The sequence below is a fragment of the Lepisosteus oculatus genome, chromosome 1 (genome assembly GCF_040954835.1).
Source record: "Lepisosteus oculatus isolate fLepOcu1 chromosome 1, fLepOcu1.hap2, whole genome shotgun sequence".
Lineage (NCBI taxonomy): Eukaryota > Metazoa > Chordata > Actinopteri > Semionotiformes > Lepisosteidae > Lepisosteus > Lepisosteus oculatus.
The window spans coordinates 73,269,336-73,296,264 of NC_090696.1; the positions used below are offsets into that span (position 1 = coordinate 73,269,336).

The 26,929-nt window shown below is 37.1% G+C and overlaps 2 protein-coding genes and 1 long non-coding RNA gene across 7 annotated transcripts in view; 1 reads left to right on the forward strand and 2 right to left on the reverse strand.

Annotated features, from left to right (window-relative positions):
• The window catches only part of LOC107077199 (scrapie-responsive protein 1-like), a 36,965-nt gene extending 35,595 nt beyond the window's left edge, over positions 1–1,370 (reverse strand). For all 4 annotated transcript variants that reach the window (XM_069192736.1, XM_069192731.1, XM_069192741.1 and 1 more), the window contains exon 1: positions 1,142–1,370. The gene's annotated coding sequence lies outside the window, so the exon portion shown is untranslated. The remainder of the gene's footprint in view (positions 1–1,141) is intronic.
• A 4,989-nt stretch (positions 1,371–6,359) lies between these two features.
• On the forward strand, positions 6,360–21,281 carry LOC138241365 (uncharacterized). Its single transcript, XR_011190585.1, has 3 exons — positions 6,360–6,439; positions 17,225–17,256; positions 20,478–21,281. It is a non-coding gene; the product is annotated as an uncharacterized lncRNA (long non-coding RNA).
• On the reverse strand, positions 6,590–9,146 carry hand2 (heart and neural crest derivatives expressed 2). Of its 2 annotated transcripts, XM_015345396.2 has the most exons (3): positions 8,866–9,146; positions 7,991–8,571; positions 6,590–7,300 (listed from the first exon to the last, which is right to left on the reverse strand). In XM_015345396.2, exons 2-3 carry the CDS (start codon positions 8,516–8,518, stop codon positions 7,202–7,204), a joined length of 627 nt encoding a protein of 208 aa, XP_015200882.1. In that variant the 5' UTR covers positions 8,519–8,571; positions 8,866–9,146; the 3' UTR covers positions 6,590–7,201. The 2 variants fall into 2 exon arrangements, with proteins under 2 accessions (XP_015200882.1, XP_006630021.1); XM_006629958.3 differs by having other exon boundaries at positions 7,991–9,146.
• Positions 21,282–26,929: the final 5,648 nt, after the last annotated feature.

Sequence of the window (26,929 nt, forward strand, 5' to 3'; positions counted from 1 at the left end):
TCTCACTTCGGGAGTGTGGACGCGTCGATGTAGGCGAAGTTTACAGCACTGAAAGTGACGTAAAAGCCTGTTGAAAGTCACGTAGAAGTTTTCACCTAGGAGGTCCACATGTTGACTGCAATGGATGCCTATATCTACATCCCTTCCACTCAATTCCGAACTGTTCTTAAGTCATCTGGGAACAAAGCGCTGCGCTTCAGGCCTGTGGTGTAACCAGAGGTCTACACCCCGTAAATTGTCACGATCTAGCACAGGGACCGTGTGAGTTTCATACTGCAGCTCTGCGTTTTCTATACTTTTTTCCCCCCGTAAATGTTTATCCCACATTAGATTTGGTCGAAACTTCATATGTCGATAGATGTTTCCGTTTACAATCTCTTTTGACTTCCCATTTTCTCAAGCACGAAATAGGATGAATTTAGACAGCTTTTCTTTCTTTTAACTTAAGCCTCCCGTGGGCTGAAAAAACCTTTTAAATTCGGACTTCTTCTGTTTTAGTACTCCATTAGCTGAATACACAGTCATTTGGGCTAAAGTAACAAAGAGAAAGAAATAGAAACATATGACAAAAAGGGATAAAAAGCAACAAAAAAAAAAAGAATGAGTCATCGCTTAAATTTCAAATTTACAGAACCGCGAATCCATGGAGCTAGGGTAAATTCCCAATGGGTTTCCCTGTGAAACCTTTCCTTATGTTTATCAATTAATAAGAACTGCAAACTTACAAAACTGCAGACATTTTACTGTGTTACTACAAGTGAACTTTATTTTTAATCACAGTCTGGAAAGCTATTTTTTCTCACGTATTGTTTGTTGTTGTTCAAACCCCCGAATTCAGCCAAGATTCACGGAAATATTCTGTTTGCGTGGACGTGTTCCAGCAATGATAAATTAATCTTCGCAGGTTTTCCTGTCCACGGACGAGTGTCGGTTCGATACAGGACGAAGAAAAATGAAATTATTTTTTATAACACAAATAAAATAATTGTAAGGCAGGCAATATTTTATTCAGATTGTTACACTTTTACACTACCATTAAGTTATTAAAAAAACGTATATACGCTTTAATTGATTTACCACTATGACGAGTAAATTCCTCTTTGTGCATGTGTCTGAAAGCAGAAATAAATAATTCACCTACCAGTGCATCGCTGATTTAGTTTCTGTCGAAGAACAGTCGATTGCACATATTAACTAGTCCTGGCGTGAGTTATTCGGTCTGATATTTTTAACCCGCAGCACAGCCAGCGCTGTAAGATGTACGTCGTTCTTTTTAGAAGCTGAAACAATTTAAGTTTGTTGATATCAAGCGAAGCAACCTGTAGTACACGGAGAAGGATTTTGAAGACGGTTTGGAGAGAGAGTGAGTTTTTGGTGAGAAACTCAATCTCACATACAGTAGCGGCTCCATCTGGGATCTGTCACAACTGACAGCACTATAGGGCACAGACCTGATCTTCCGCAACTACAACCCCCCAAAAAAACTTCTTACAAATACTGTCTGGTCTGCTCTTTCGTACCACATAACCGCAGTAAAGATAAAATAATCCTCCTCTAGTTTCCAACTTGTTCCTTGATTTTAGAAAAGGTGGTTGATTTCTGTTTACCGCGTATTACTGATACCAGTGTTCCCACACCCGGGACAGCTCAAAAAGAGAAAGTTCTGCCCCCGCTTTGCACTTGAGATTTCTTGAAAAATTCTAAATGGAAATGTGCACTTCCCTTAAAACACGCCATGGAGCTGTAAGACGCATTATGTCGGAGGGTACTGCGAGCAGCGTAAAAATTACAAATAATTTAAATAAGTGGTTTATTCCAACCTTAGACCAAATGAACCTGAAAAAGCGCATGCTTCTTTGTAATACAACACAGGTTTAAAGAAGTCAAGAAAACAAGACTAAGTACTGGTAATGGATAGAGAAAAACCTTTTGAAAATGTTTTTTCGAATGTTTTTGAATGAACACATACAAAAATAATTTTATAAAGAGCACAGAAATAATTTAAAAACATAGGCTATTGATACACTCATTGAATAAATCATTGACATAAGAATACGAACATATTAAAAGTATTACCCAGCCTGTGACCCGAAAAGATAACATTTGAGTGATGAAGACTTGAATTTTAGCTGCTGCTCATGAAAAGTATGAGTTAAGAATAAATCCTTTGGAAAGCAATGGGTGAGCGGTATCTCACCTAACCCCCCCCGCAGCTATAAAGATGCAAAAGGGCAGGCCGCCTTTCCTTTACAGTACTAAATACAAGTTTCACCAAAAATAAAATGCCGATCTAAACGAAAAGTACGCTACGAAATCTCACATTCTGAAGCCTTGAAAAATAAAAAAAACGTAATTGTTTTACTGACCTCTGATCGTGTATATTTACATTAAAAAAATAAAATAATGAGCGTATTTAAATAAGCAACCCGTTTCTTCTAAATTGATTACACGATTGAAACGAAACATTTCGCCTATGCGTATATATATGACTTTAAATTCGCATTCGTGCTCGTATAGAGTTTTCCTTTTACCAGCCGCTGTCTGCGAATGTATCCATACATTATTAATTGTGTTTTTGGAGGACACTTAAATTTTTAATTCACTGTAGGAATTCAGTTTAAGATGTACATTTTAGTACTTTAAAACTGCGCCCATTTATAAATGACGTAGCATGGTGGCTTAAATACTGTAACAGTTATGACGATCTATGATTTCATTAATTTTCTGTAGTGAGTTCCTAACTTACATTTTCCCACGCCCTTCAGAAGTTTGTGACTGTCTTTTTTTCATGTAGTGCTTTACCTCTTATGGCGTGTCTGGCACATTAAAGACAAGTGTAATCAGAAAAATCTAATTAGCCAATTTTGACAGTTTGGAGTATTTATATGTGTTTCATTTTAAAATAACAATATCCTGTTGTGATTTGCGCCATATAGCCACTGCAAACAATACACAGTCGGTTTTTGTAAACAGAAACGAGAACCGGATTTGGATTGTGAGTCCAGGATGATCAATTAACTGAAATTCACAGTGCAAAGCTTTCTGTCGTACTGCTGTGGCGATTGATCAGGAGCGGAGTGCGTTTAATTAGCGAGTTATTCCTTAGTCGTTACAATAGTACCACGGTTTATGTTTTTTTATTTTTTAGTTTTTTTTAAAAGACACAGCTCACTTAACACAAAAACAGGTCGAGCAGCCGTGTAAAGGCGTTTTCCTTCTAAATTAGGTTTAAAACGAAGCATTTTCCATACCAGCCATTTTATACTGGTTTCAAGGTTCTGTTTTTACGATCGACTAAACCTGTTGGTGCTGCATTTAATTTCTATAGGAAAAAAAGGATTGGGCAAATAACAAGATTCAAACGCCTTTGCCATAAAACGCCTTAAAGGCAGAATTATCCGCATACCAGATTGTGGACTGGATTACAGCTGGAAGTGGATGCTGCACTGTTGATTACACCCAATGCTGGAGCTCGATGGCTCCTTGTCGTCTGATCTGACGTCAACATGTCTATAGGCTCTCGCTGCAAAGACAGAAAGGAACTGGAGGAAGGCCCAGCGCACTAATCGTTCACAGATGTTTGTAATACCAGAAAGAAGGATCTTATACGGTGCCTGTGTTCTACTGTCTGTTACCTTAGACTTCCTTAAATTCGCACGTGTCGCTTTGCCATTTCGATTTCGATGAAGGGCATTTCGGAAACAGTCGTGCGTCGTGACCCTTCCTGCATTAGCGCGAAGGCGGATTCCGTGGAGTCAATAATATATTACATAGGCTGCAGCATAGTTCGTGTTTACTTAAAGGTGCAAATGTGCTTCGAGGCGGTGCAGCGCACAGTCAAGGTTAGACGGGTTGCTATTGTTAGACCTACTTTATTGCCTCTACCGAAGTCCAGGATAACTGCTCTAGGGTCTGTTAAACCTCTTGGATACGTACAGTACAAATGAATGGAAGTCATTTTAGTATCCTATCATCTTTGGCACTTCCAAAATATACACAAGTATTACTGTACTACTGAACAATACCTTGTATGGTAGGCTATTTAAAGCAGAGGCCTGTCTTAAGACTGTAGAAAAAAAAACAGGAATAATAAATCCATTTATTCAGTTAACAAGCAATTATATTACTGTTAAGAAAAACAATTGCCTTACACGTTTATGGCAAATTTTTCGCTGTTTCTGTAACTGGTAATAGCAGTAGGTCATAATAAGGTCATAGAATTATCTGCTCCTTTAATCGAAAGAGACTAGCCCGTTATGTGTATCTTGGACGCCATCTTGACACCGATAACAAATTATCTACAATTATCTGATCATACAGGAGACCAACCGAACCTGCTAATTTAATGTAAGGACCGTTTATCTTATGCAACCGGATTTGTTTTACATCATCGCTTTTGCGTTATCTTTTTTAATAGTGTTTATTTCAAAGGACTTCATAACACTCTTAAAATATATTGGGCACACGATCGCATATTTGGTTACCAACAGGCTCAATAGTGTACAGAAGTTAAGACACTTTTAAACAAATAAAACACATACGCAAACGACCACAGAGCACCGCAAAGAAAAAGGCTAATACTCCCTTCTGTAAATTGTAAGCTATATAAAGAAAACAATTGTAATTGTAAGTAACATTTTGTCATTTTAATTACAATAAAATACTAAAGAAGGGTGTGTTTGTTTTAAAATTATGTATTGAATGAACTGGTCTTAATAACTGGCCAATAAAGTCCTTTTTTTGTTCACTTCGCAAAAATGAGGAAACATTAAAATACTAAATATAATAATAATAATAATAATAATAATAATAATAATAATAATAATAATAATAATATGCGCCACTGACACTAAAATCCATTTTTTAGATTCACACTTGTGGGACGGCTTATATATATTTGAATTACATCAGGATATTTTAAATTTAAAATACAAAAAAACAAATGGTAAATTGTCTACAAATGGTAGACAATGATGCTTGCTTATGTAATACAAATACGTTTCCCAAAGACGGATGAGAATGAAGTTATACTGATACGCAAAGGCCTATAACCTATGTATTAAAAAGTCTTTCTACTAAATATGTTATCAGTCATTACAACATCTGAGCTTACTCGGAGGCCACGATACTGACATCCCAGAACACTATTAATTTACCTTCTCCTATCCCGCTTTCCCATTTAGCTTTTAATGTCAAAAACTACATTTTTTCAGGCTCCGGCCTGTCTACCGCTCTTGTGATCTGAGTTAGGAGAAGGATTACCTCTTTTTAAAAAGGTAGAATCTACCATAATGATCAATTAAACACAATACAATGACACATCTATCATTAGAAGAATTTATATATGATTTTAAAATGTAATTCAGTATAGACATGCTTATACAGGAATATGCCTCATATACAGGTATAGGCTTGTTGGTATACTTCGATAATACGGGTCTCTTTTATTTCAACTAGGACCAAAAGACATGTACGAATAACCAAATTTCGAATGGCGGAATTTTAATTGACTATTTTAACAAAAAAGATGTGTAAATTCTTTTCATTCCTAAAATGACCATATATATTAAAAGAAATAGGCGCTTTTAAAATAAGAGGATTACGTTTACGTCGAGAATACGATCCTATCAAAAAAGGTAGGCTACGCCTGTCTCAAGTTGTAACCTCCCGGCCTTGGAGTTACATTGAATTACAATTTTACATTTTATGGAATTGGGCAGCTTTTGCTACACTGGGCAAATGACTACATTTTCGAAGATTACGTGTAAAGCGGGTAACTCCTATTGTATTGCTGTTTTCTCAAGATAATAATTGTGTGTATATATGAATTAACAATACCAGATCGTTTCAGTATTTGTTCGTCACTAATTAAGTTAATACATTATTGAATCAACGCCAGGAAGCACATTATTGAAGCGAATGAAGACGGCACATTCATTGAAAAAAACATTTTCTACAGATTTCAATTAGGTTTTATATGTAATAGATTCAGTGTGCAAACTGCAGAGCAAGTAGTCAGTCCTGGATCTCGTTCACACGGCAATTCTGTTTATATTGTATTTGTAGATTATAACCCTTGAGAATATTGCTGACCACAAAGTTAATATTCTTCTGACAACCTGGTTGTAAATCTTCTATATCCCACAATCTATATTTTGCTCCCCTGTTCAGTGTTTCCTCTTAAAGGTAAAAATTACCTGTTACATGATCACCTATGTTTCCAGACAGCCCAGCCCCCACACCGCCATCCACATCAACCAGTTCAAATATCTGACGCGTGGGAATGTTTAAAAGTCTATTTTAAGGGTTGTTCCAGATACATCGCATGAGTGCTATTTGAGTTAACTGTCACATCATGATAAGTAAGGCTGCAAAGATTTTAATACTGTCATCTGTAACACGGGACTGCGTTAAAATAGCGTGAAGCGCGAAAGCACAGGTAAGAATCGAGTAGCAGTTCCTTTCAGGATTTCTGTTAATATCAGTGAGAGCTGGAGAATGCTTGAAACAAAAATCACATTTTTAATTTAAGACAGGCATTTTGTGGTTTTGATCAGAAACGCAGAACAAATGATTAAGTAACAATGCATGGGGTATAAGCTGGTTTATTGTGTTTTAAATTAGTCAGCATTTCAACATATACCTTTGTTATATTAATATATACAACAATGGGTCTATGCTTGTTTAAAAAAAACACAGTGGTTTATTGAATTAATTACATTGTTTACATCTCCAAATATTATTAAAGCTCCAAGTTTCTGGACGGAAGTGCACAGACTAAACAGCTGTTTAAAACATCATCAAATACTGGACGACCACAAAAATATGACAATAGAACACTAAATGACATTTTCAAATGAAATATTACTTGAACTGGATCAAGATATTTAACAGTAAAACTCCAATGATATTTATATCCAGAAAGAGCCAACTTGTACTTCATTTACACTTTAGTGCCAAAGTCGTTGTTTGGCTTTTCTACACTTCAACAATGAAACAAACATTCACCACATGAAACGACATACACAATCCCTTACCAAACAGGTCTTCTCTTCTTAAAAATGGAATGGTTTTCTTCAAATATCCACTCTTCATGGCGGGAAAATTGCACATAAATATTCCGAAAAATAACGTTTGTAGTGTACATTTGAGAAGGAGTCTAAAAGGCTTTCCTTTTAAGTCCTTTTCGGGAGGAAAACTTTCACTGTTTGAGTTCCAACGCCCAGACATGCTGAGGCCACCCAGTCCTTCCCTTGGTTTTTTTGTCATTGCTACCCGCAGAGCTCTTCAAAACTTCATTCTGTGAAAGAAGAAGAAAAAAATAAGCGTAATATATGCGTTATTTAAGAACAAAAATGATTCTGTGTGCGTACTTGCAATTCGTAGCTTCCGCATTTTAATATCTAACATCTCGGTGTGTGGCCCACTTTCCCCCAAAGTTATAAGTATCTGGATTTAGAATTAAACCTTTTTCGTTTGACGTGTACATTTTCCGTAATGTACATTCCAGCTTTGCCCGTGAGAGGACATAGTGTCCATTACTGTATTTTCTCGAAATGGCCAAATTCACCAACATCAATTCAGTAGTAGCAGTAACAAGGTTAATAATAACGTACGCAAATATTTGCATTGAACACACCGTAAAAAAAAAACGACAACCGAGGAATTTCGAAAACACAGGCTAAGAATTTTGTTACTATTTATTCCTAATATAATACAATAAATAATATACAGTTAATGTCTGGGCTTATTTGTTTTAATTTTTATAGACTGTTACTCCAGTGTTTTAATAATATGTATCTGCATACAACTGCCATACCAATAAAAATTTAAAAGGCATTGTGTTTGTGCCTAGATGTTGAAAACAAGACTTTCCCCGCTGGCAAAAGTGTGTTGTTGTTTTTTTTTTTAGTTCAGAAGAAATGGCCGTCACGCCATATACCTTCCGATAGCTGAAATATTGCTTTGTCGGGGCTGCATTTTTCCTTACCAGTTCTTTCTTCCTCTTTTCTTCCTTCACGTCGGTCTTTTTGAATTCCGCTTTGAAGGCCTCTGCCTCTCCGTTCTGGTCGTCCTTGGCCAGCAGATCCATGAGGTAGGCGATGTAGCTGGTGGCCAGCCGAAGCGTTTTGATTTTGGACAGTTTCGTGTCGGCCGGGACGTTGGGAATACACTCCCGCAGCTCGGCGAAAGCGCTGTTGATGCTCTGAGTCCTGCGCCTCTCCTTGCGGTTGGCCGTGCCCCTCCGTTTCACGGGACGGGGTCCCAGCCCAACTGCCCCGGCCCCAGGAACACCCCCGTAGTGCGAGTGGTCAAGAGCTGTCGCGCCGTTGGCATATTCGGGGCTGTACGACGGTGCCATAGTGTAGTCAGGGGGGGACATCTCTGGGTGGCTAATGAGCCACCCGTGGAAATAAGGGTTCTCTTCATGGCAGCGGCTGGCAGCGGCTGCAGCAGCGAAGGAGTAGCCATCGTGATGCACCACTGGGTGGTGAGGGAATCCACCAACCAAACTCATTCTAAAGCGCACCGAGCCGATCTGTAGCCGACCTCGACAAGAGAATGCGTCTCCTTTTTTTTAAAAAAAAAAATCGGTTTAACGGGACTCCGCGAAGTCTGGGTGAAGGAAGCTCGCCATAAAATTAAATGTGCAAAGTCAACGAATGGCCAATCGCGATTCTGTTTTTTTTTTAACCTAATGCAGCCTCATTTTACTTGTCCGTTAGCTCCGATAATCTAATGACAGCAGTGCATGTTGGTGGTCAATAAATAGATCTCCAAGCTCACCTTTCTTCTAACCGCGGGACAAGGGGAAACACAAAAATGACGATCTTTAAAAAACAAAAACTGCGGTCAATTACTTACACTTAGTTTTCTCCATTGTCCAGTTCCAACGTGTAAGCTTTTCTTTTGCATTATTGAGTCTCTTAAAATACTTTCCTTCTTATCGAGGGCATTCATGAGAGCTGGAAACGAATTCCTCACGAATACGGAATATCTTTTAAACCCACTTTCCGGTCGAACAGCTGCGGCATTTAAAAACAGTATTCTCCGAATCCAAAGTCACTGATTTGCAATGCCCGGCTTCACTCTTCAGCACGGTAAGAATTTCTCAGTTTGATCTCCATGTCACAACTTCATCTTTAGAGCTGCTTGGGTTAATATATGTCGTCAAAATGTCTGCAGGCCAATCAGATCGCAGAGTAGGAGGGACTGAAAGCGGCAGTACAGGGTGTTTACGTTCCTAATTTCCAATCGCACCTTTAAGGATTGGCTGATGAAGTCCATCAATAAATAATAATAATAATAATAATAATAATAATAATAATAATAATAAGTGTCACTTATGTATTTATGTATATTCGCTTTCCGGTTGAACTTTTAAAACATCTTGGGATTTTAAGGCAGATAGTAAAAAAAGTAAGTTGGGCTGGGCATACAATCAAAACAATTGTATAAGTATACATCCACTTTAAGCCAAGTGTTTAAGCATAGATATCCACACAGTCTTCACATAATACATATTTATCACACTGTTTAGATTCTCTCTCTGCACAGACTCTATATTATAAAGACTAATACTCGCAAAACACATTCAGAATGCATTTCGCATCATCCCTGTGCTGTCCTCTAAAGTGTTTTGAACAGCCTTCAATATATTCGCGCTAAGTTTAAAGTATTACTATTATTTTTGCTGTTGATGCTCTAGTTGTTGTTTTTGTTGCTGTTGTGGCTCCTGGGGCTCACGACTCACCCAGGCACCGGGCGGCGAGCGAAGGCTTGAGTTGTACAATGTATTGCTAATCAATAAACGTGAAAGAAACTCAACCCATTTCTTTGCGGGAGATCATGTGTGTTATGAAGAAAAGTAGGCCCCGTTAAGATAATTACACATAGCTTTGCAATATTTAAAGTTTGCCACGAAACGCGAATCGTGAAAAAGCAAGAAAAAATACGGCCGTCCACACAAGGTATCTGATGCTAAATATATATCAATACATATTTTAGGTATTCTTTTATAGAACGTTTTGGAATGGTAAAGAGCGTATAGCCAGTACAAATGAAAACAGCTCCAAATCAAGACAGCGCTTGCGAATTTGTATCACTGAACAGCGTCGATATCATCATCTGAGTTTGAGGAGCGAGAAACTGCACGTCGGTTATAAATCAACTAAATTGTACTACAGATTTAAGGTGCCTAAATGTCGCTACCTACGTGTCGACGAGTTCAGCATTACTCGAAATATGACCGAGTATTCCACTCAGTGTCTCATTATTTCTCTAGTGCATTATTATATATATATAATCACGAACACGTACAGTATATACCTCTACACACATACACACTGGGGGTATCTACATGTAGCGTAAATGATTTTGATTTTATATATAATTTTCTATTTTAGGGTTCTGTGTCCATCTGTGACTACAAATGACTCTTCTGTGTAGTTTAAAACGTATAGAAATAGGGCGTCCGAGATTATACTGTGTAAGAATTGGTAGGCCTTATTTGAACTGCAAAATAAACGGCAAGCAATTGTTTTAGTTAGCTACTTGAGCACCTGCTTTTACGGATTTCTGCTATTTTAGATTTTGTCGTCTATACATCAAAACATTTATGATAGATCAGTTATCCTTATTAATTTGATGGATCTAGCATCGTGCATGTCCATGGGAAAGGGACTGCTTTCCTCCAGAAAGTGCTACACGAACTGAAACTTTATACAGACCCTTTTATTCAGGTAAAATGCTGCATTTGTGAGGTAGACAACGATGAATTGAGCTTACTGACATATTTATCTATCTGCTACACTTTAAAGAAGGTTTTCTCATCACGTTTACCTTTGATAAAACCTGTTATGGAAAATAATATACACGGGCTTGTGGTCTAGTAGCCTAATCTTGAAGTAACATGATATCGCTAAGCGAAATTAAAACCTGGAAAATTACGTCTAACTTTTAACATTCTTGAAGAATTGCTTCATGTCTTATACAGTATTTTAAGACTAACAAAACAGTTAATTTTCTTCCAAAAGGATCTATTTTTTCATAATTTCTATTTTATACATAACTGCTTACTAACAGTCGTTTATGTGTTTACAGATATTTAATTATCTCTTTGACTTCAGAAGACATATAAGTATGCATTAGTCGAATGTGGAAAGACGCAGTTTGATATTTTTGAAATGTAGAGAAATTATTTCGAGGGATCAACTCAATGTCTTCAGATGTTATAATGATCCAAAGGAGGGCGCAATTTTAACAAACTGGCTTCTGCGCCTTCAGATTTACACATGAAACATTGTACAGTGATTATGCGTGGGCAGACAAAAGCAAATAATAAATAAAATTAAATGACTGTGATAAAGGGTTTTATAAATATTTTTCTATTTTAAAAAAATGTTTCAATTTTTCTCCTTCCTGATGTGGTCTAAACAAAATTATTTGGAATTAATTATTTGCAACAGTTTCTTTATCCACAAATGCACAGGAATAAAATTGACTTTATATTATTTATCTGGATAATTGTACGTATCAGATGTGCATTTTAAAATCGATATATTTGAAAAAGTAATGCGAAACCCAACCTAACTATATTGATTAATGTCAAATATAATATCTCAAATTCAGCTGCATAAAACCAGCACAGCGAAAAATTAATTCTTCACGTATTTACGTACAAATGAATAGAAGCAATATACAAATATTTTTTTTCTGAAAGAATTCAGTGCCATCATTACATAATAAAAAACAGCAATATTTCAGCAGTTAATTTAAAAATAAAAACTAGCCTTAATCAATGTACTTATACTCCTAAAAACAATAGTACAATTCACGTTATTCAAATAATCCATGCTGTATCTTTAATTCGTTATTTTTTCTTATAATTAATAACAAATTATTAATATTTGTTTCAGTCAAAACAGAAGCAGCCAAATGAGAATGTTTTGATAAAAAAATCAAAAATAGTTTTAAAACGCAACTCTAACGTATGTTTCTTTTTCATTAAGAAACCAGTTCATTGTAACATTCCGGTTAAGAACGCTTTGCAGGCATATATAGAATTATAAGCTGTAATAGGCCTATATACATACACACAAGTTTTGATGTTTGTGTGTTTGCCTGTGTACGGATGACAAAAAACGTGTATATTAAACGAAGAGGTATTTAAGCTAAGCATCTTTTAAAACCCCCCTTTACTAGGACGCATAATTTTTCTTCGTCTTCATTTTAAGTCATACTTTAATGAAACGTGTTACTTTTTAAATAGCCTGCATATTCTTAATAGAAATCACAAATGAAATACTAACATTGTTTATTGCTAACCACACAGGAGAGAACATGATTTATATTTGTTTAAGTGTTGTATGTGTGCAGCAAATGTAATTCATCTGGCTGAATGGAGGTTCTTTTAGTAATTTGGATACGTGGAGTCTCCAGTTAATGACATATAATCAGCCTTTGGGTCACTTGGTCAGACTCTTGTTACAAACCCCTCCTTTCCTCTCTGATCTCCTTTCAAACTAAATTTCGTATAAATAAATAAAGTTATGCAGAGCTAAATATTTGAACACGAGAGAAGTGTTTGATAAACCTGATATAAATTCAGCAAAGGTAAATAGACAGGAAGGTCATCACTATAGCACAACGAAGTTAACCAACTGAAAGAATTCTGATCATTTGAAGCCAAATTACGAATCCAACACCCATAAAGGTAGGAGGTGGATTTAACAATAGCCCATATTCTTTGTTTAAACGAACAGGTTTATGTGAGTCACTTGGGAAGCGAAGGCAGTCCAAATGCAATGTGCACGAACCAGATTAACGTCTCAGATCGAAAGAAGTCTGAATATAACCTTGACAAATCATACTTTTTTTTTAACCTGTGGAACTTCGGTTTACGTTTCTGAAATATATTTGGTTTCTTGTGTTCTGCAGCTGTTGCTTCCTGACAGAGGTACAGCATGGCGCGATAGGATGCTAAACAAGTGAAAGACGAGCTATTCCAAACCGGTGTGACGTTTGTAGAAAGGCATTACTCCTCTCCTTCCTATATTTGCATGTACAAATATTTTAATATCGACGCAAGGCCCTTATCGTAACAAAAAGGGGGTTTTAATTTTGGATTAAAACCCTATTGTACCCCTATAGCAACTTCGAGGTCCGCGCTTTTCCTTAGCGAAAACAAGTCCCCTCCTCTTCGACCATTCTGAGCGGACTCTGCCTCCAGTTCAATCGTGTTATTTTGGAATTACAAAACGTTATAACATCTAGACTTTCATTTTTTACCGAATGATAAGACACAATGATGTACTTTTATTTTTGGTGAAGCCGCAATCACCGCTGAAAGAGTCGATGTCCCTCCCCCTCTCGCGAAGACCCTCACCCTCAGACTGCCTCTTCGTCCCTCTAGGGGTCTCATTAGGGAAAACCCTAACTGCTGTTTTCAACATTTCCTCAATCAACCGACTTTAAATATAGCTGCACAAACACGTTGGCTGCAAAAGGCGCAGATCTCGTCAGGGGTGAGCTGTATGCAGTATTTCACCCTTGTTTGTTTTGTAATTTACTGTGGCGATTGCGGCTGCGGCGCAAATTGCGGGGTCCCGACGCCTTGCGGTTTTCACCTCATCGCACTTCAGTGCTGCTGCCGCCTTGAGCTGTAGAGCCGGGCAGGTCTATCAGTTCTGCGTAGCGCCTAGCAGAAAGTAAGCCGTTTTGATATCCGAAGTGATATGGACCAGACTCAACGGATTTAAATTACTTTTACGAGGTTTAATACAATGCATCTGCCTTTATCAATTTGTTGTGGCGGAAGTCAGGTGTGGACCTGCTTATAGTTTATTGCTGACCCACTACATGGTATCAAGCAGTACATGAGGATGTTTTAATGCATGGGTAATTTTATGGAATGCCAGTAAAGCTAGTCAAAGTTTCACACATATGCGAAGCTGGTGTCTTTCATGTCCGCACAGAGATCTCAATGTTTGATTTGTAGCAGTAGAGCTTTAAAGGATTTCTATAAATATAAGGTTAAAAGCGTGTTTAAACTGAATTGAAGCTGAGAAATGTGACAACTGAAGCTTACGTTTGTCTATCATTCAAGTATATAAGGCGGAATCTTTGCTAAATCTTAAAACACCATGGATTTTATAAGAAATATGCATATTAATAAAATGTTAAAACCCCCCACTTTGTTTGAAAAGTTAAGTCCAGCAATAATGAAAATCCTTAGTAAGCAAGCCAATTAGTAATTATCTAGTGCAGTAATTTTTAACTCACCGAGAGCAACAGGCCTGTAGGTATTATAAGGAGCTCAGTCCTAAATGACCGAAGACTTGGAAACAGTTATAATTAAGACCTATTGAGTCAATAATTGATTCAATCAAGTTATTAAGAGCTCAGCTGAAATAAAAACCAGAAGATCTTGTGGCCTTTTGGAAGCAGGGGTGAGAATGGTTGGTCTGGTTGCACAGGTCAAGCACTTTTCTGAATGTGAAAAAAGCTCAGACAACTCATCTCAGTATATTTAAGTATGTTTATACTCACTGTTTTACATAACAGCGGGACAAAGGGATCCCATCATGTTTTTCCTACTTGTGTCTTTCACAGTACACTTTGCAAGCCATTTCTACCCTTTGCAGATTCTGCTCTTGGGTTTAGCTGCTTTTTTAATTGTGTTATTACACGGATTAGCAATTTATCAAATGGTTAACCAGCTAACTTTTCAATAGCCCAGCTACCAATTCTAACCCCTGCTCCCGAAATCCTGCAGCCGGCAGAGGAATCCTACTCTGTTGGGCTCCTGAGCAAGGCCCTTAACCCCAGCTGCTCCAGGGGTGCCGTACAATGGCAGACCCTGCGCTCTGACCCCAGTCTGTGTGTCTCATGGAGAGCAAGCTGGGGTATGCGAAAAGATAATTCCTAATACAAGAAATTGTAAAGGGTTAATAAAGTGGTATTATTATTATAATATGGAATTAATTTGTAGAAGGTCTGCTATTTGACTGCCTCCAGTTTAGGGGTTACAGGCAGACTCTATATTTGATCTGCACACATCAGTCAGCAGTGCTTCCCAGTCATGCTCCTGGGAAGACAGTGGTGATCCTACTCTTATTTAACTGACCTCTGAATTACTTAACTGATCTCACCATTTACAAATGATACACTTTTAAAGTATTTGGAGCTCTGAAGCAGTTGTAACCTTCAAAGATTGATAACTAACACAAAATCTTCCACTTATAAAGAACAAAAAACAAAATAAAAAAAACTCCAGTTAAACAATGCATCAGCTGCATTAGAGGTTGAGTCAGGTGAACTGAGCTCAGCCCAACCAGAAAGCAAATGGACATGCAAAAATCTAGATGAGAAAGCCATGTTTCAGTGCCAATTCACCTTCCATGAAAACTGCACTATTATTAGGCTAACTAATGGGATAACGCCATATAATTAATATAGTATACATCCAACATGGTCATGTATCCTCTGCAGCCTGATTCTCCTTGCCTATACCAGTTTGCTGACTCTTAAGCCTTTGGACATGGTTATGTATCGTCTTCTGTCACATAGAAATACCCCTTACTTCACTCAAGTATTGCTAGAGTTGGGTAAGCATTCTTTTTTATGATTCATTGCAGTTTCCACAGGATCATCCTGTCTGCAGGTGCTTCTTCAATAACAGTTCTTATCATTTGCTCACACTACCAATGCTTTTTAAATTTCCAGGAGATGACTGGTGACACTCCTTTGCAATATCAGCTTCTAATTTTGCATCTGTATAAGGCAGTGTGGTATTGCTCAACACTCAAATGGTTTCTCCAGGTTATTAACTTGTCGAAAAATACTATCATTACTCCACAACAAGAAATGTGCAGAAAATGTGCTCATACTGGTTATAATGTGTTGGATAGATTATTGGGTTTTGCAGACTGTAGCAAAAATGGGATATCACCATATAATGTGATAATTCTGTACATCTATCTTTGCAATTAAACAATTAATTTCTTGATACAATCATATCACCAGCGATCAGGATGTCCATAGTCCACAGTTTTCCTCCATACAATGTTGTTTAGAGCTTCCTTCCCAACGCCAATTTAACCTGCAGTCTTCATTTGGCTGATATATCCAAATTTTAATTGAGGGTTCCAGAATTGGCCGGTTTGGGGTTTTGAGTGTGGTTGTTGTTGTTTTCCAATGACCCTGTATTTGATAAGACGGTAAAAATTGGATGAATGGATTGATTGATGGTTACTGTTTTCTCAGTGATCACACAATTTTGGCACAATCCATACTGTAATGGAGCAATATCCCTAACACTAAATAATTGTGCTGATTCACAGAGACTATAATCTGACAGCACTTTGGTGTTACAATACAATGAATTGTAAGACATAATAAAAAAAAAAGGGTAAATGCAATTTAACCCATGGTTGTAAATATATTTCCACTCCACTGTTTCATAAAATAAAGAATGGTTTATTTGTTTGTGTCAAAGATGCACATTTCTGCAATTACTCATCGTTGACTACACCTTGTAAGAAATCAAACTGACCAAAAATTAAAACACAACTAAAATAACCAGGCAGAGTAACACTCTACTCTCAGTTTCTCCTTTTTGGAGTGGAATATATCATAATCTGATGAAGCAATGGGCAGTGGATTGGCTTAAGATCTCGAATTTACCTGATGCCTGTTAATGGGACAGTATCACTTAAGATGGTGTAACAGGGATGGGACAGAAGTGTCAGGCAGATGTTTCCTTGCTTTAAGATAAAAAATAAATGTTTATAATGCATGTTTTTTATCAGTGTGCTTAAGGTATACATACTGTATGTATTGTTTGATATATCTTTTTGAAAATATGTATTTTTAAAGATCACCCATCCAACTAGGCTACCTGATAAGGCTAATATGTAGGCTTATCTGCACAGAAAAAGAAGGAAATCTTTTCAGAATTTCTAATAAACCCCCTTTGTTTATAATCGTTGTTATTTAGTCATTATTTTGACCTGAAGAAATCTGCTTGAAAGTTTTGGAGTAATAAAATAATATTTTGCTTCCACTGTTTGCTTTCTAACATTTTGCGGAAATAGTTTAAAAAAGTTTTAATGTTACTTTAATTTAGTGTTTTGTTTTCTTTGTTTAATCTCACAGCTGAAAAATTTAATTAATCTGCATTCCTACTCAGATTGTCTAAGACTAATGACTGCTCTTCTTACAGCCACTGTGAAATGAGGTCAAGGAGGAAATGAGGTAAATGGAGGTGATATCTTTTGCTTTTGACTTGTTATGGAGCAGGACTTCCGATGACTTCTGGTTAAGAGACACTCGCTCACGTTCAGTTCTTTTCACAACAAGTAATATTCAGTTTAAGTTTTATGTTTCATGTGGACAAGGCAGGTAAGTCAATGGGTATCCTCCAGGTGGCAGATCATAAGAGCCCAGATAGCATCAGGGAGTTATAAAAAGAGATAAGCCTGGTTAAATCCCTTCTGGCTGAATTGGCGATAGAAATTGCCCATCAACACTGCCAGATGGAGAACACCAAGGTCCTTTTACAAAATTAAGCTCTCAGAGACTTTTGTTCAAACCTGAGAATTTCTGAATTCACAGGTTTGAACAATTCAAATTGTTATGGACATTGCCAGGATAAAGGAGTTAAATCTACTGAAAGGGACACTTTTTGTACCTATATTATGTATTTTACAGGAGTAAAAGGCAGCTGTTTGATTTGTGTAAAAATGGAACTCTCCTGTCTTGCATGGAATGCTGCTGGAGCTGTTGCAAGCACTGTGTGATCTATTTTCCCTTTAACACTAAACTCTGGGAAGTTTTCATTGCAAACTGAGTCTTTCCAAGAAGATAAACATTAGTTAACTCTTCTTAGAAAAGGCAAAGACACATCACTCTGCCTGAGGTATAGATCATTATTGCTGTTAAGATCACACAAAAACGTTTTGGAAAGTTTCTTTCTTACTGGATGTATGAACAAACAGATGATCTGATATATCATAACCATCTATGGATGTTGTGCAGCACCTCTGTGATATTTTGGATCAGGCTTCCCATCAACTAACCTTTTGTGCAGTGTTTTCTATAAACACAGAGAAGACATTGATCACCTGGAATAGAAGTTCTAGAATGCTTTGGCTCTGGACATTTCCAAATTGTTCTCCACTTTACTCAGAGAGTGACATACAGCATAGTTCACTCTGCACTGATGAAAAAATTAATAAATGTGTTTCTCTGTCCTTTCTAGTTTAGTCACCCATGTTTTAATTATATTTGAAAATGTGGGAATTTTGGTTGTCTCTTTGATACAAATATTGATTGATCCTGATTAATCCTTATGACTTTACATCTCATGGCGATGAGAACTTTTCTTCCTCCTCATATTCCTATTCTGTCACAGCCCTAAGGTCTCACCTATTTTGTTTCACTTGTTTAACTAATTGATAGGTTTCTCTTATTGAAGATCTCCCCCCACCTTGAGCAGATGTGTGAAGAGAAAGTGATCCAGGGCCAATGACAGCAAACTGTGACTCGTTGGCCCTCTCTAGAGGCTACACTTCATGCTAGCATCCTCATTATAAAAATATACATCGTCACATCAATTTCATATAGCTCACGGACCCAATTTCACTCCCACCATCACAGCTAAAACAAATGAGACTGAATACAGCTGCTTTGATTTTGAGGGTCAACAGCCAAGGGGTTGATAGACAAACTTACTGAACTCCAAGTCCTGGTGGTATCTTTTAAATATTGTTGTCTAGGATCTTTATTGGAGGGTCTGGGAGAATTGGTGGAATCTGGAGGCATCAGCCCCATGGGGACCTGTATAAGCCAATTAGGCTCCCAGATCTCTTATTTTCTGCCCCCTATCTGCTTTTGAATAAGCCCAATTGTTGAAAACCCACTAGGTTGGGCAGAAAGTCATTTGTTATCCTGGTTGGCCCTTAGTATTTCATAAGCTCTCATCTATTTGGAATAATTTCTATTTCTGTTTGGTTCTACAAAAAATTCTCTCACCTGGTGACATCATTGAATACAGAGTTGTGCACAAGTTTCAGGATCTGAGAGACACTTGCACTCCGGGTTTCCCTGTGTTATATATTTCATTCTTGTAACCCTTTGTGTGTTTGGGGTGCCATGGAACAGTCATTTACGTGCTCAACCAGTGACTGATCTAACTTAACACATCCATCATTATAAGAAGACTAGTCTCATCTTTATACGACTTTATGTATTTGCATATGTTGTACATTTTTCCTGAACTTTGTATGTTCCAAGAATGTGCTAAAATGTGTTATAAACCCCTGTGAATGAGAAGGAAGATGTTATGCTCTACTTTAGCCTAGGATCTTATTTGGCAATTTAGTGCAGTATTGCCCAGCATTCAGTTAAAGGTTCATGTTCTTTCTTAGCATTTTGTCTTAGTTGAATACTGACGCAGCATTTAAAGTAGGACTGCATCATATTTCATGTCAGCTTGGCTGGTTTAGGCATGGAGGAGTAATCATGGTGTGGGGAGTTTACCTTCTACAACGTTTAGAGTGATAAGAGATTACTTTTCATCCCTTTCCAGTGTGTCTTCATGAAAGTTTTCCTTTTATTTAGACAACGACTTTCAATTAAGGATGTGTTCCTTAACTCTGATGTATTGCTATAAAACATGGCATTGAATGTGGTAACTGGTGCTTTGAGACTGACATGAACTCGCATGTTTTAACAATCGTGCTCGAGTTGTTGTATACAGAATTTGATCATAATCTGTTCTTTGGTTGGTTATGTTCTTAATGAAGTATACCATGGGTCAACTTTGTGGAATGATCTGATCGAATCGCAGAGAGCAATGCTGGGCCTGGTCAGTACTATGTTGTGAGACCTCTAAAGAAAACTAGATCACTCCTGTAGATGATGATGCATGACCAGCTCGTCCTTCCTGCCTGAACTTCCAAATCGATTCCCCTGACAGGGGACTGCGGATATTTGTACTGGAGCACGTGATGCCCACTGTTTGGGATGACCAACCAAGATCATGACTAGGAAGGGAGAACTGACTAAATTCCGCTCTCAGCTTGCGCAATTTGGCCTTCTTAATGTTAACCCTTAACACAATCGCTGAAGCAATTTCTCCCTCTTCACCGTGTTCTGATTTGCATTGGGCCAGAAGTGACACATGATATCTGTACTTCACTGGTAGTTGACCAGGGATCCTCCAGTATTTGAAGTGCATTGAAGTGATGAATAAATGTAAAGAAATACTACAGCAACATGCTTTTCCTTATACATAGGCCTTCCTTCCTTCCCATTACTAACCATGCTGAGTCTTGGTTGACTTCTAAGATATGACAAGGTGGGGGTGGCTCTGCTGTTGTTACAGCTTATGTTGCCTTACTTTAATGTATTTACATGACCTCTGTCTTTGTCTTTTAAAGAGCAATCTCCTCTTCTTCACTTTCTTCTTCCAGATCCTCCTCTGCTTGGCCCTTTCCAATATTCTCTGAATCTCCCCAGCCCTTCCTCCTCTTCCATGGACCTGGGTAACAACCTGATTCCCTCCTCCCTCTTCGGTTCTCCACACAGCTTTTCCTGACACGCACTGGCTCTTTCTTTTCATGGAATATGTGCGGGTCCCACCATTTCCTGCTCAGCTTCTTGTTCAGGCTGGTTTGTGTCTTGACTGTCTCTCTGCTCTTCCTTTGCTGAATAAATTGATTGTGCCTCCTTTTATCAAGCAATATCCTGTTATAAGGGCAACAGCAACATCAACATCAATAGGCAGAATCTCATCTGCTGTTCTTGGCTTATTGTTTTGTGTGTGTCAAACTCCTCATTAAGTACTGTGTAATTCATGAGTTTGTTTATTTTTTCCCCCCAATAATTTGTTTGCCGTTTTGGTTTTAGTATCATTGTTTTGTAAATGGAACCTGGAGTGTAGATAAGTGCTCGCACTTTTTTCCTTGATATTTTTAGTCTCTGCATTTGGTCTGTTTGATTTTCTCAGGCTCAGTCTCATATTGTACCAGGAGAAGAAGGCAATGCTCCAGCTGGGAGCTTAATAGTTTTACCCTTTAAGTATATTTAACAAAAACATCGTTTTATTTTGTTGACAGTTTGTGGTTTTGAATACATTTGAACAATTCCATTATGTCTAAAACAATTCTTCTGTGTGGAGATAAATCTCCAACCGCTACAAGTTAGACAGAAAACCTAACCTAATGGAACACACATATATATATATATTCTTGTACTTTTGAAGAATGACCATTCATCCTGAAAAAATGTGGTATCGTTTTACTCAGTCCATTTTGTTATTTTAGCATTTAAGATGAAAAATGATGACATGAATCATTTACATTTCTGAGCATTTTCCACTGATAACAGGGATCAGTTGCTTATTCTGTATTTTATTGATACCTATTTTCATGGTGCTAAATGAAATACACTCACTTTATGTTCGGATTTAATGTGTTGCACTTATATACATATCTTCATTTGTCATCACTCAGTTGTGTATTGCTTTCTAAAATGGGAGAAGAAATGCTCCATCACTGAGAAAAGAAATACAATGGTTAGGCTTTAGATATTTCAATATACCTCCCTTGAGGAGTTACATTACATTGACACATTAACATTGATTTATGCATTGGTAAACAGCAAATTGAAAGAGGCAAAGTCAAGGTTCAGGTTACAAGCTCTTCCAATAACACCTGTCCGGCAGAAAAAGGGTGATTGATCACAAGTATTGTTTAGAGGTGAGTGCTGCTAACATGAATCACTTCAAGTAATACAGTACCCAATTTCTGAAGAACCACTTAACTCTAAACAACTGTATATTGAGAAATGACTTTGTTGAAACCTATCCACATACCTTACATCTGTGTCTCAATCTGTGACTGAAATTACTGTCCTAGTTTATCAGGGTGTCAGGCCCCGAAGTTTATTATAAGAATTTCCAATACATTCAGCCTGGTCCATCTGGCAGCATTTATATTATTCAAACAAAAGCCAGCAAGCGTAAGCATGGAACGTATTATATAAGTTCCAGCTCAACTAAATGTTCAATGTGTTGGTCCTCACTAATGAGTTATTGTTTTCCTTTTCTGAGGGGTGTGGGGCCCTGTCTGGGTTCTTACCATCCAGTCTAGTATCTGACATCATATTGAAACAATATTACTATTTTTGGTACACTTACCACAACTACCCTTATAATGATAGTAATAATCAGCACTTCAAATGGAACAGTACAAATCTTTTAATTTCCAGAGATCTGCATATTGACACTTCTTCTAAATTGATGTTTCATAGTTTGTAAACGCATAGTTCTTATATTTTGAAATCAAAAGATTCTGAAATCCATAGATTGAGGACTCTGCTTTCTGACAAGTAGAGGAAACAATGGGTTCTTTATGACGTTCTTTATGAAGTGAGCCTCCCAGGGGTGGAAGAGTTTAATCTGCTCATTTCCAAATGTACTGTATGTACAGTAGGCAACCACTGGGAAGAAATACCTAGAGCAGTTGTTCCCAACCCTGGTCCTGGAGAAACACCTTATCTTCTGGTTTTTGTTTCAGATGTGTCACCCACTATTTTATTTTAAGTTTCTGTTTGCAGCATAGTGTATTTATACACTTGCTTACAGCTAATAAAAGGTCAGTTTGGATTTGTAATTGGAATTAACCATGTACCAATGTCTGAGGTTAAGGTCTGCCCACATTCAAGGTTGCTGCCTGAAATATAATAATAATTGCTTAAACTTATATAGCACTTTTCTGGACACTCCACTCAAAGCGCTTTATAGATAATGGGGACTCCCCTCCACCACTATCACCAATGTGCAGCATCCTTCTGGATAATGTGACGGCAGAGTAATGAAGCCAATTCATAGATGGGGATTATTAGGAGGCCATGATTGGTAAGGGCCAATGGGAAATCTGGCCAGGACGCCAGAGTGATATGGCTGCTGGCCATATATAATATAATAACTGGATCTCTATGAACACTGTCATTCCCCACCTGTATCTGCCCATCATGAATTGATTAACTAGTAATAGCCATTTAGTCAGAAATAATGGCAGACAAATTGAGGAGAGGCTGCATACAGTTATGTGTGCTGAAGTTGTTGCTGTATGTTGAACTTTCCAACAAGTCTTGAAAGAGTAACTTGAAACTCTTGAAAGAGAAAGAGCTGACAGTTTTCCTCCAGAGCCAGGGTTAGGGACCACTGACCTATAGTGGATTCACAATTACCTAAACCCTACAGTTCTGCTTGTGAACTCCTCAGGTTGTGTATTCAGCTGAGCATGAAATTGAAGCTAAATGGACATGTATACTGTATACTGTGTTAAATAGCTTTTTTTAATAAATTAGAAACGACTTACAAAAAATGCAAAATGACCAAATCGGACAGGAGCTTGAGGCAACCCGGAATGGATAAAAAAAAACTGGTTCTTTCAATTTTCCCACATAATATACATCTTGTCTTCTTGTTGTACAAAAAAAAATAATTTAAACTTTGCCAATGCCTTGGAGGATTTCAAACATTTGTATTACGTATCCTCATAGTGTTCTCTTATCCAGACTAAAATGGTTTGGATTTTCAGTCCATCAGCGAAGGACATTCCCTTTAAGCCTCAGAATGCACCAGCTTGCTCTTCACTGGAGGGATTCCAGAGCAGCAAGGTGACCAAAAAAGATGAGATGAGGATTTGCTAAGGCATTATGCAATTTTAACATAATATCGTGTGACTGAATTCTACTTTTGATGATATATCTTAAGTTTTGTTTGCATTTTTATATTGCCTTCCTACGTTCTGTAGAATATATAAATGGTGTATCAATTTATAAACCCAAGACTTTTTCATAAGTAGCTTTCTTCTAGGTCAACATTTCCCATTTTATATTTATAGTTTTCTTTTTACTTCTTGCATGCTAAACCCTGATCTTGTCTGCATTAAACATCATCTGGTAGGAGTTAGGTCAGTCTCCAATGTTATCCAAATCTTTTGGGATTTCATTTCCTTTTTGACTGTGTTTGCTATTCCCTTTTGTTTTGGTATCATCTGCAAACTAGTTAACTAACCAGAATCCAGATCGTTGACATAAATGAGGAAAAACAGGTCAAAATTATGTTCACATTTATTTATCTAGCTGATGCTTTTATCTAAAGTCATCTACTGTATGATTGCATTCAGTCAAGCTTCTAAGGATGCATGTAACAGTAGCATAGAACAACAACAAAGCCACAGAAATCAGAAAACAATGCACTATGTAGTAGCATGTTGCACAGCGCCAAGGAATCTCTGTGCTGCCTGACAGGCAGGAAGTAGTAACATAATCATCTACAGAAATGTAGGTTAACAATGTTCAGATTAAATTGTGGGATTTCAAATCCCACAAATCAAAACATTGCATTGCATGCACATAGTTTTCACCTTTTAAAATGAAGATGACATGGTACCTTTAGGAATGCTTAAACGATAAACCCTAATACAACTCAAAACTTTGCAATCCAAATCCATCCATTCTTAGCCATGATGTGTAAATTTGTGGCCAGACTGATTTATCAGGGTATAAATACAACAAATATGCAGATTTAACCTATCAGATTTCTTACAGCCTGTTATTCCTCCAACAATATAATCCCTATAAAAACCACAATGGAAATTTATAGTACCTTGATAGATTTATTTTCTCTCTGCAGCTAGTGTGTATATTGCCATCAAGTTGTTATGTGAGGGTGTTAGAAAGATTTAATGAAAGTATAACAAGCAATAAATCTGATGCCCTCTGTAGTGATGTAGGGATCTGATGCCCTCTTGCCTCTAACATTGTTATTGTTTTTAAATAAAAAGAAAACTATTTGTGTTAGAAGACTGAAATAAAATGAACAATTAAATAACATGTGAATGTTTGGATGATTAAATGAAACAAACCAAACATTCGTTTTAGCAAAGTAGCATTATGACACCGCAGAAATCTTATGAAAACATAGTTGGACAGTACTGAAAACAAATGCTAAGTTGAAAATCTTTTCAATACTTTTTTACCAGTCGATTATTTTCTTTCACATGACCTTTAATTGAATAAATGGAGAATATTTTATTTCTTTCCAGGTAATTGAATGTATAGTATGTCTCTCTTTTATCAGTTTGTAATCATGTTTTCCTGATTTGTTACAGTAGTTTACTTTTATCAATTCTCTTGAGGAGACACTGCTTTATCATGCTGTTCCTACATGATGTTCAAAATGTTTGCTTTTTCTCACAAAGAAAGACATAAAAGTGCAACATCACATCTAAAATTCAAATGCTATTTAAATTGTGTATTTTTCATATTTTTATTTAATTTGCCATGGGTGATGCAGTGATGTAATTTGAATATGACAACATATACCATTTTAATTTTCCAAATTAATGTAAAGTGGTGCTGCAAATTGTTACTCAACAACATATATTGAGCTATGTTATGCCTTATGTTAAACACATGATAAGCCAATTTGACCTCAGGTACTAGCTTTAAAGAAAGCTTTTCTTCACTTACAAATTCATGTAAAACAGTATGATCTTTCATAGCAATTCTAATTATTATGTCGTGATTCATCATTGGGGCACAAAGATAAAAAACCTTAACTTTTAACTGTTTTATGATTACTGTGCCATAAAGTCCTAGAATTTCAATGACAATACATTCTTCACCACTATTCAACATGAGTTTGCAATTCCAAAACTACAATCTACTATAATAACCATAACGAGCAAGCTCTCCAACCTTCTTGCTTTGTACAGTGTGTAACAGTGCTTGTGATCTGCAAGTAAACCTGTGAGAAACTAGGGTGGTGCCTACCGGGGTTGGAGTTTGTTAGTTACAATCAGTTTGTGAAGTGGTTAGTGGTTCATGGTGTGTTCTGACAGCCAGCAATTCATTGCAGCTGTCCCCAAAACAAAATAGCAGCCAGAAAGCTACTGTGGTTCATGTAGGCATGTTCATGTTAATTGTATTGCTGCTACTGTGTGTTGCCTAACAGGTTACCTGTCAGGTCTGGAGCTGCTTAGCCAAACAGTCCATGAACAGGAGCAGTCAGGAGCTTTCAACCAAGGAGTTGGTGATCTGACATGACCAGGAAAACCGTCTCCAGAACTTGCGAGGTGCACATCATGTTCATGAAATCTGCCTAGTTTCAATGTACCAGCTCCTAAGACAGGCAGCATGGTGTGTAGGAACAATAATGGTAGCTGTGTGGACATCTTGATTCACACAGGAATATGAAGCACATCATATGTTGATTGCATGCTTTTACATACAGTACAGAAGAACAAGTAAAAAACAAGTAAAAGGCTTATTCCATGCTGAAAAGAGAAGAAAGAAAACACAACATTTTTGCCAAACGTTTTCTTTCTTCTCTTTTCAGCATGGAATAAACCTATTGTTCCTTTGCAGCCTACGCATGCTGACGTAGCTAACCCACCTGAACGAATACAGTACAGAAGTCAATTCTACGCAATTAAAATGATTAATACATTTGAAGTTGGCAAATTTATTTTAAACAGTAAGAGTTAGTGACTAGAATTATACTGTACCTATAACATTTGGCCAAACAACCTTTATGTTGGAGCAGTTTGTGTACGTTTTGGGACTCATTGCAGGCGTAAAATCATTCCAATGTTCATGTGAAAATTAAGAAAGCTTTGGTTCTCAATGAAATATACTCATTTTCTCTTGGTTCATAGGAAGACTCTGAAATATTGAACAGGTTTTCAAATACAGTGGTTAAGATGTCATATTGGCTGATGAAGGATCCTAACATCTGACATACATATTGTGGTTTATCTGTCCCATTATATTTACCTGGTATGAATTTGCTTGGCTTCCAGGATTCTACAATGAGTGGTTTAAAAGATAGGATAAAACAATCCTTACA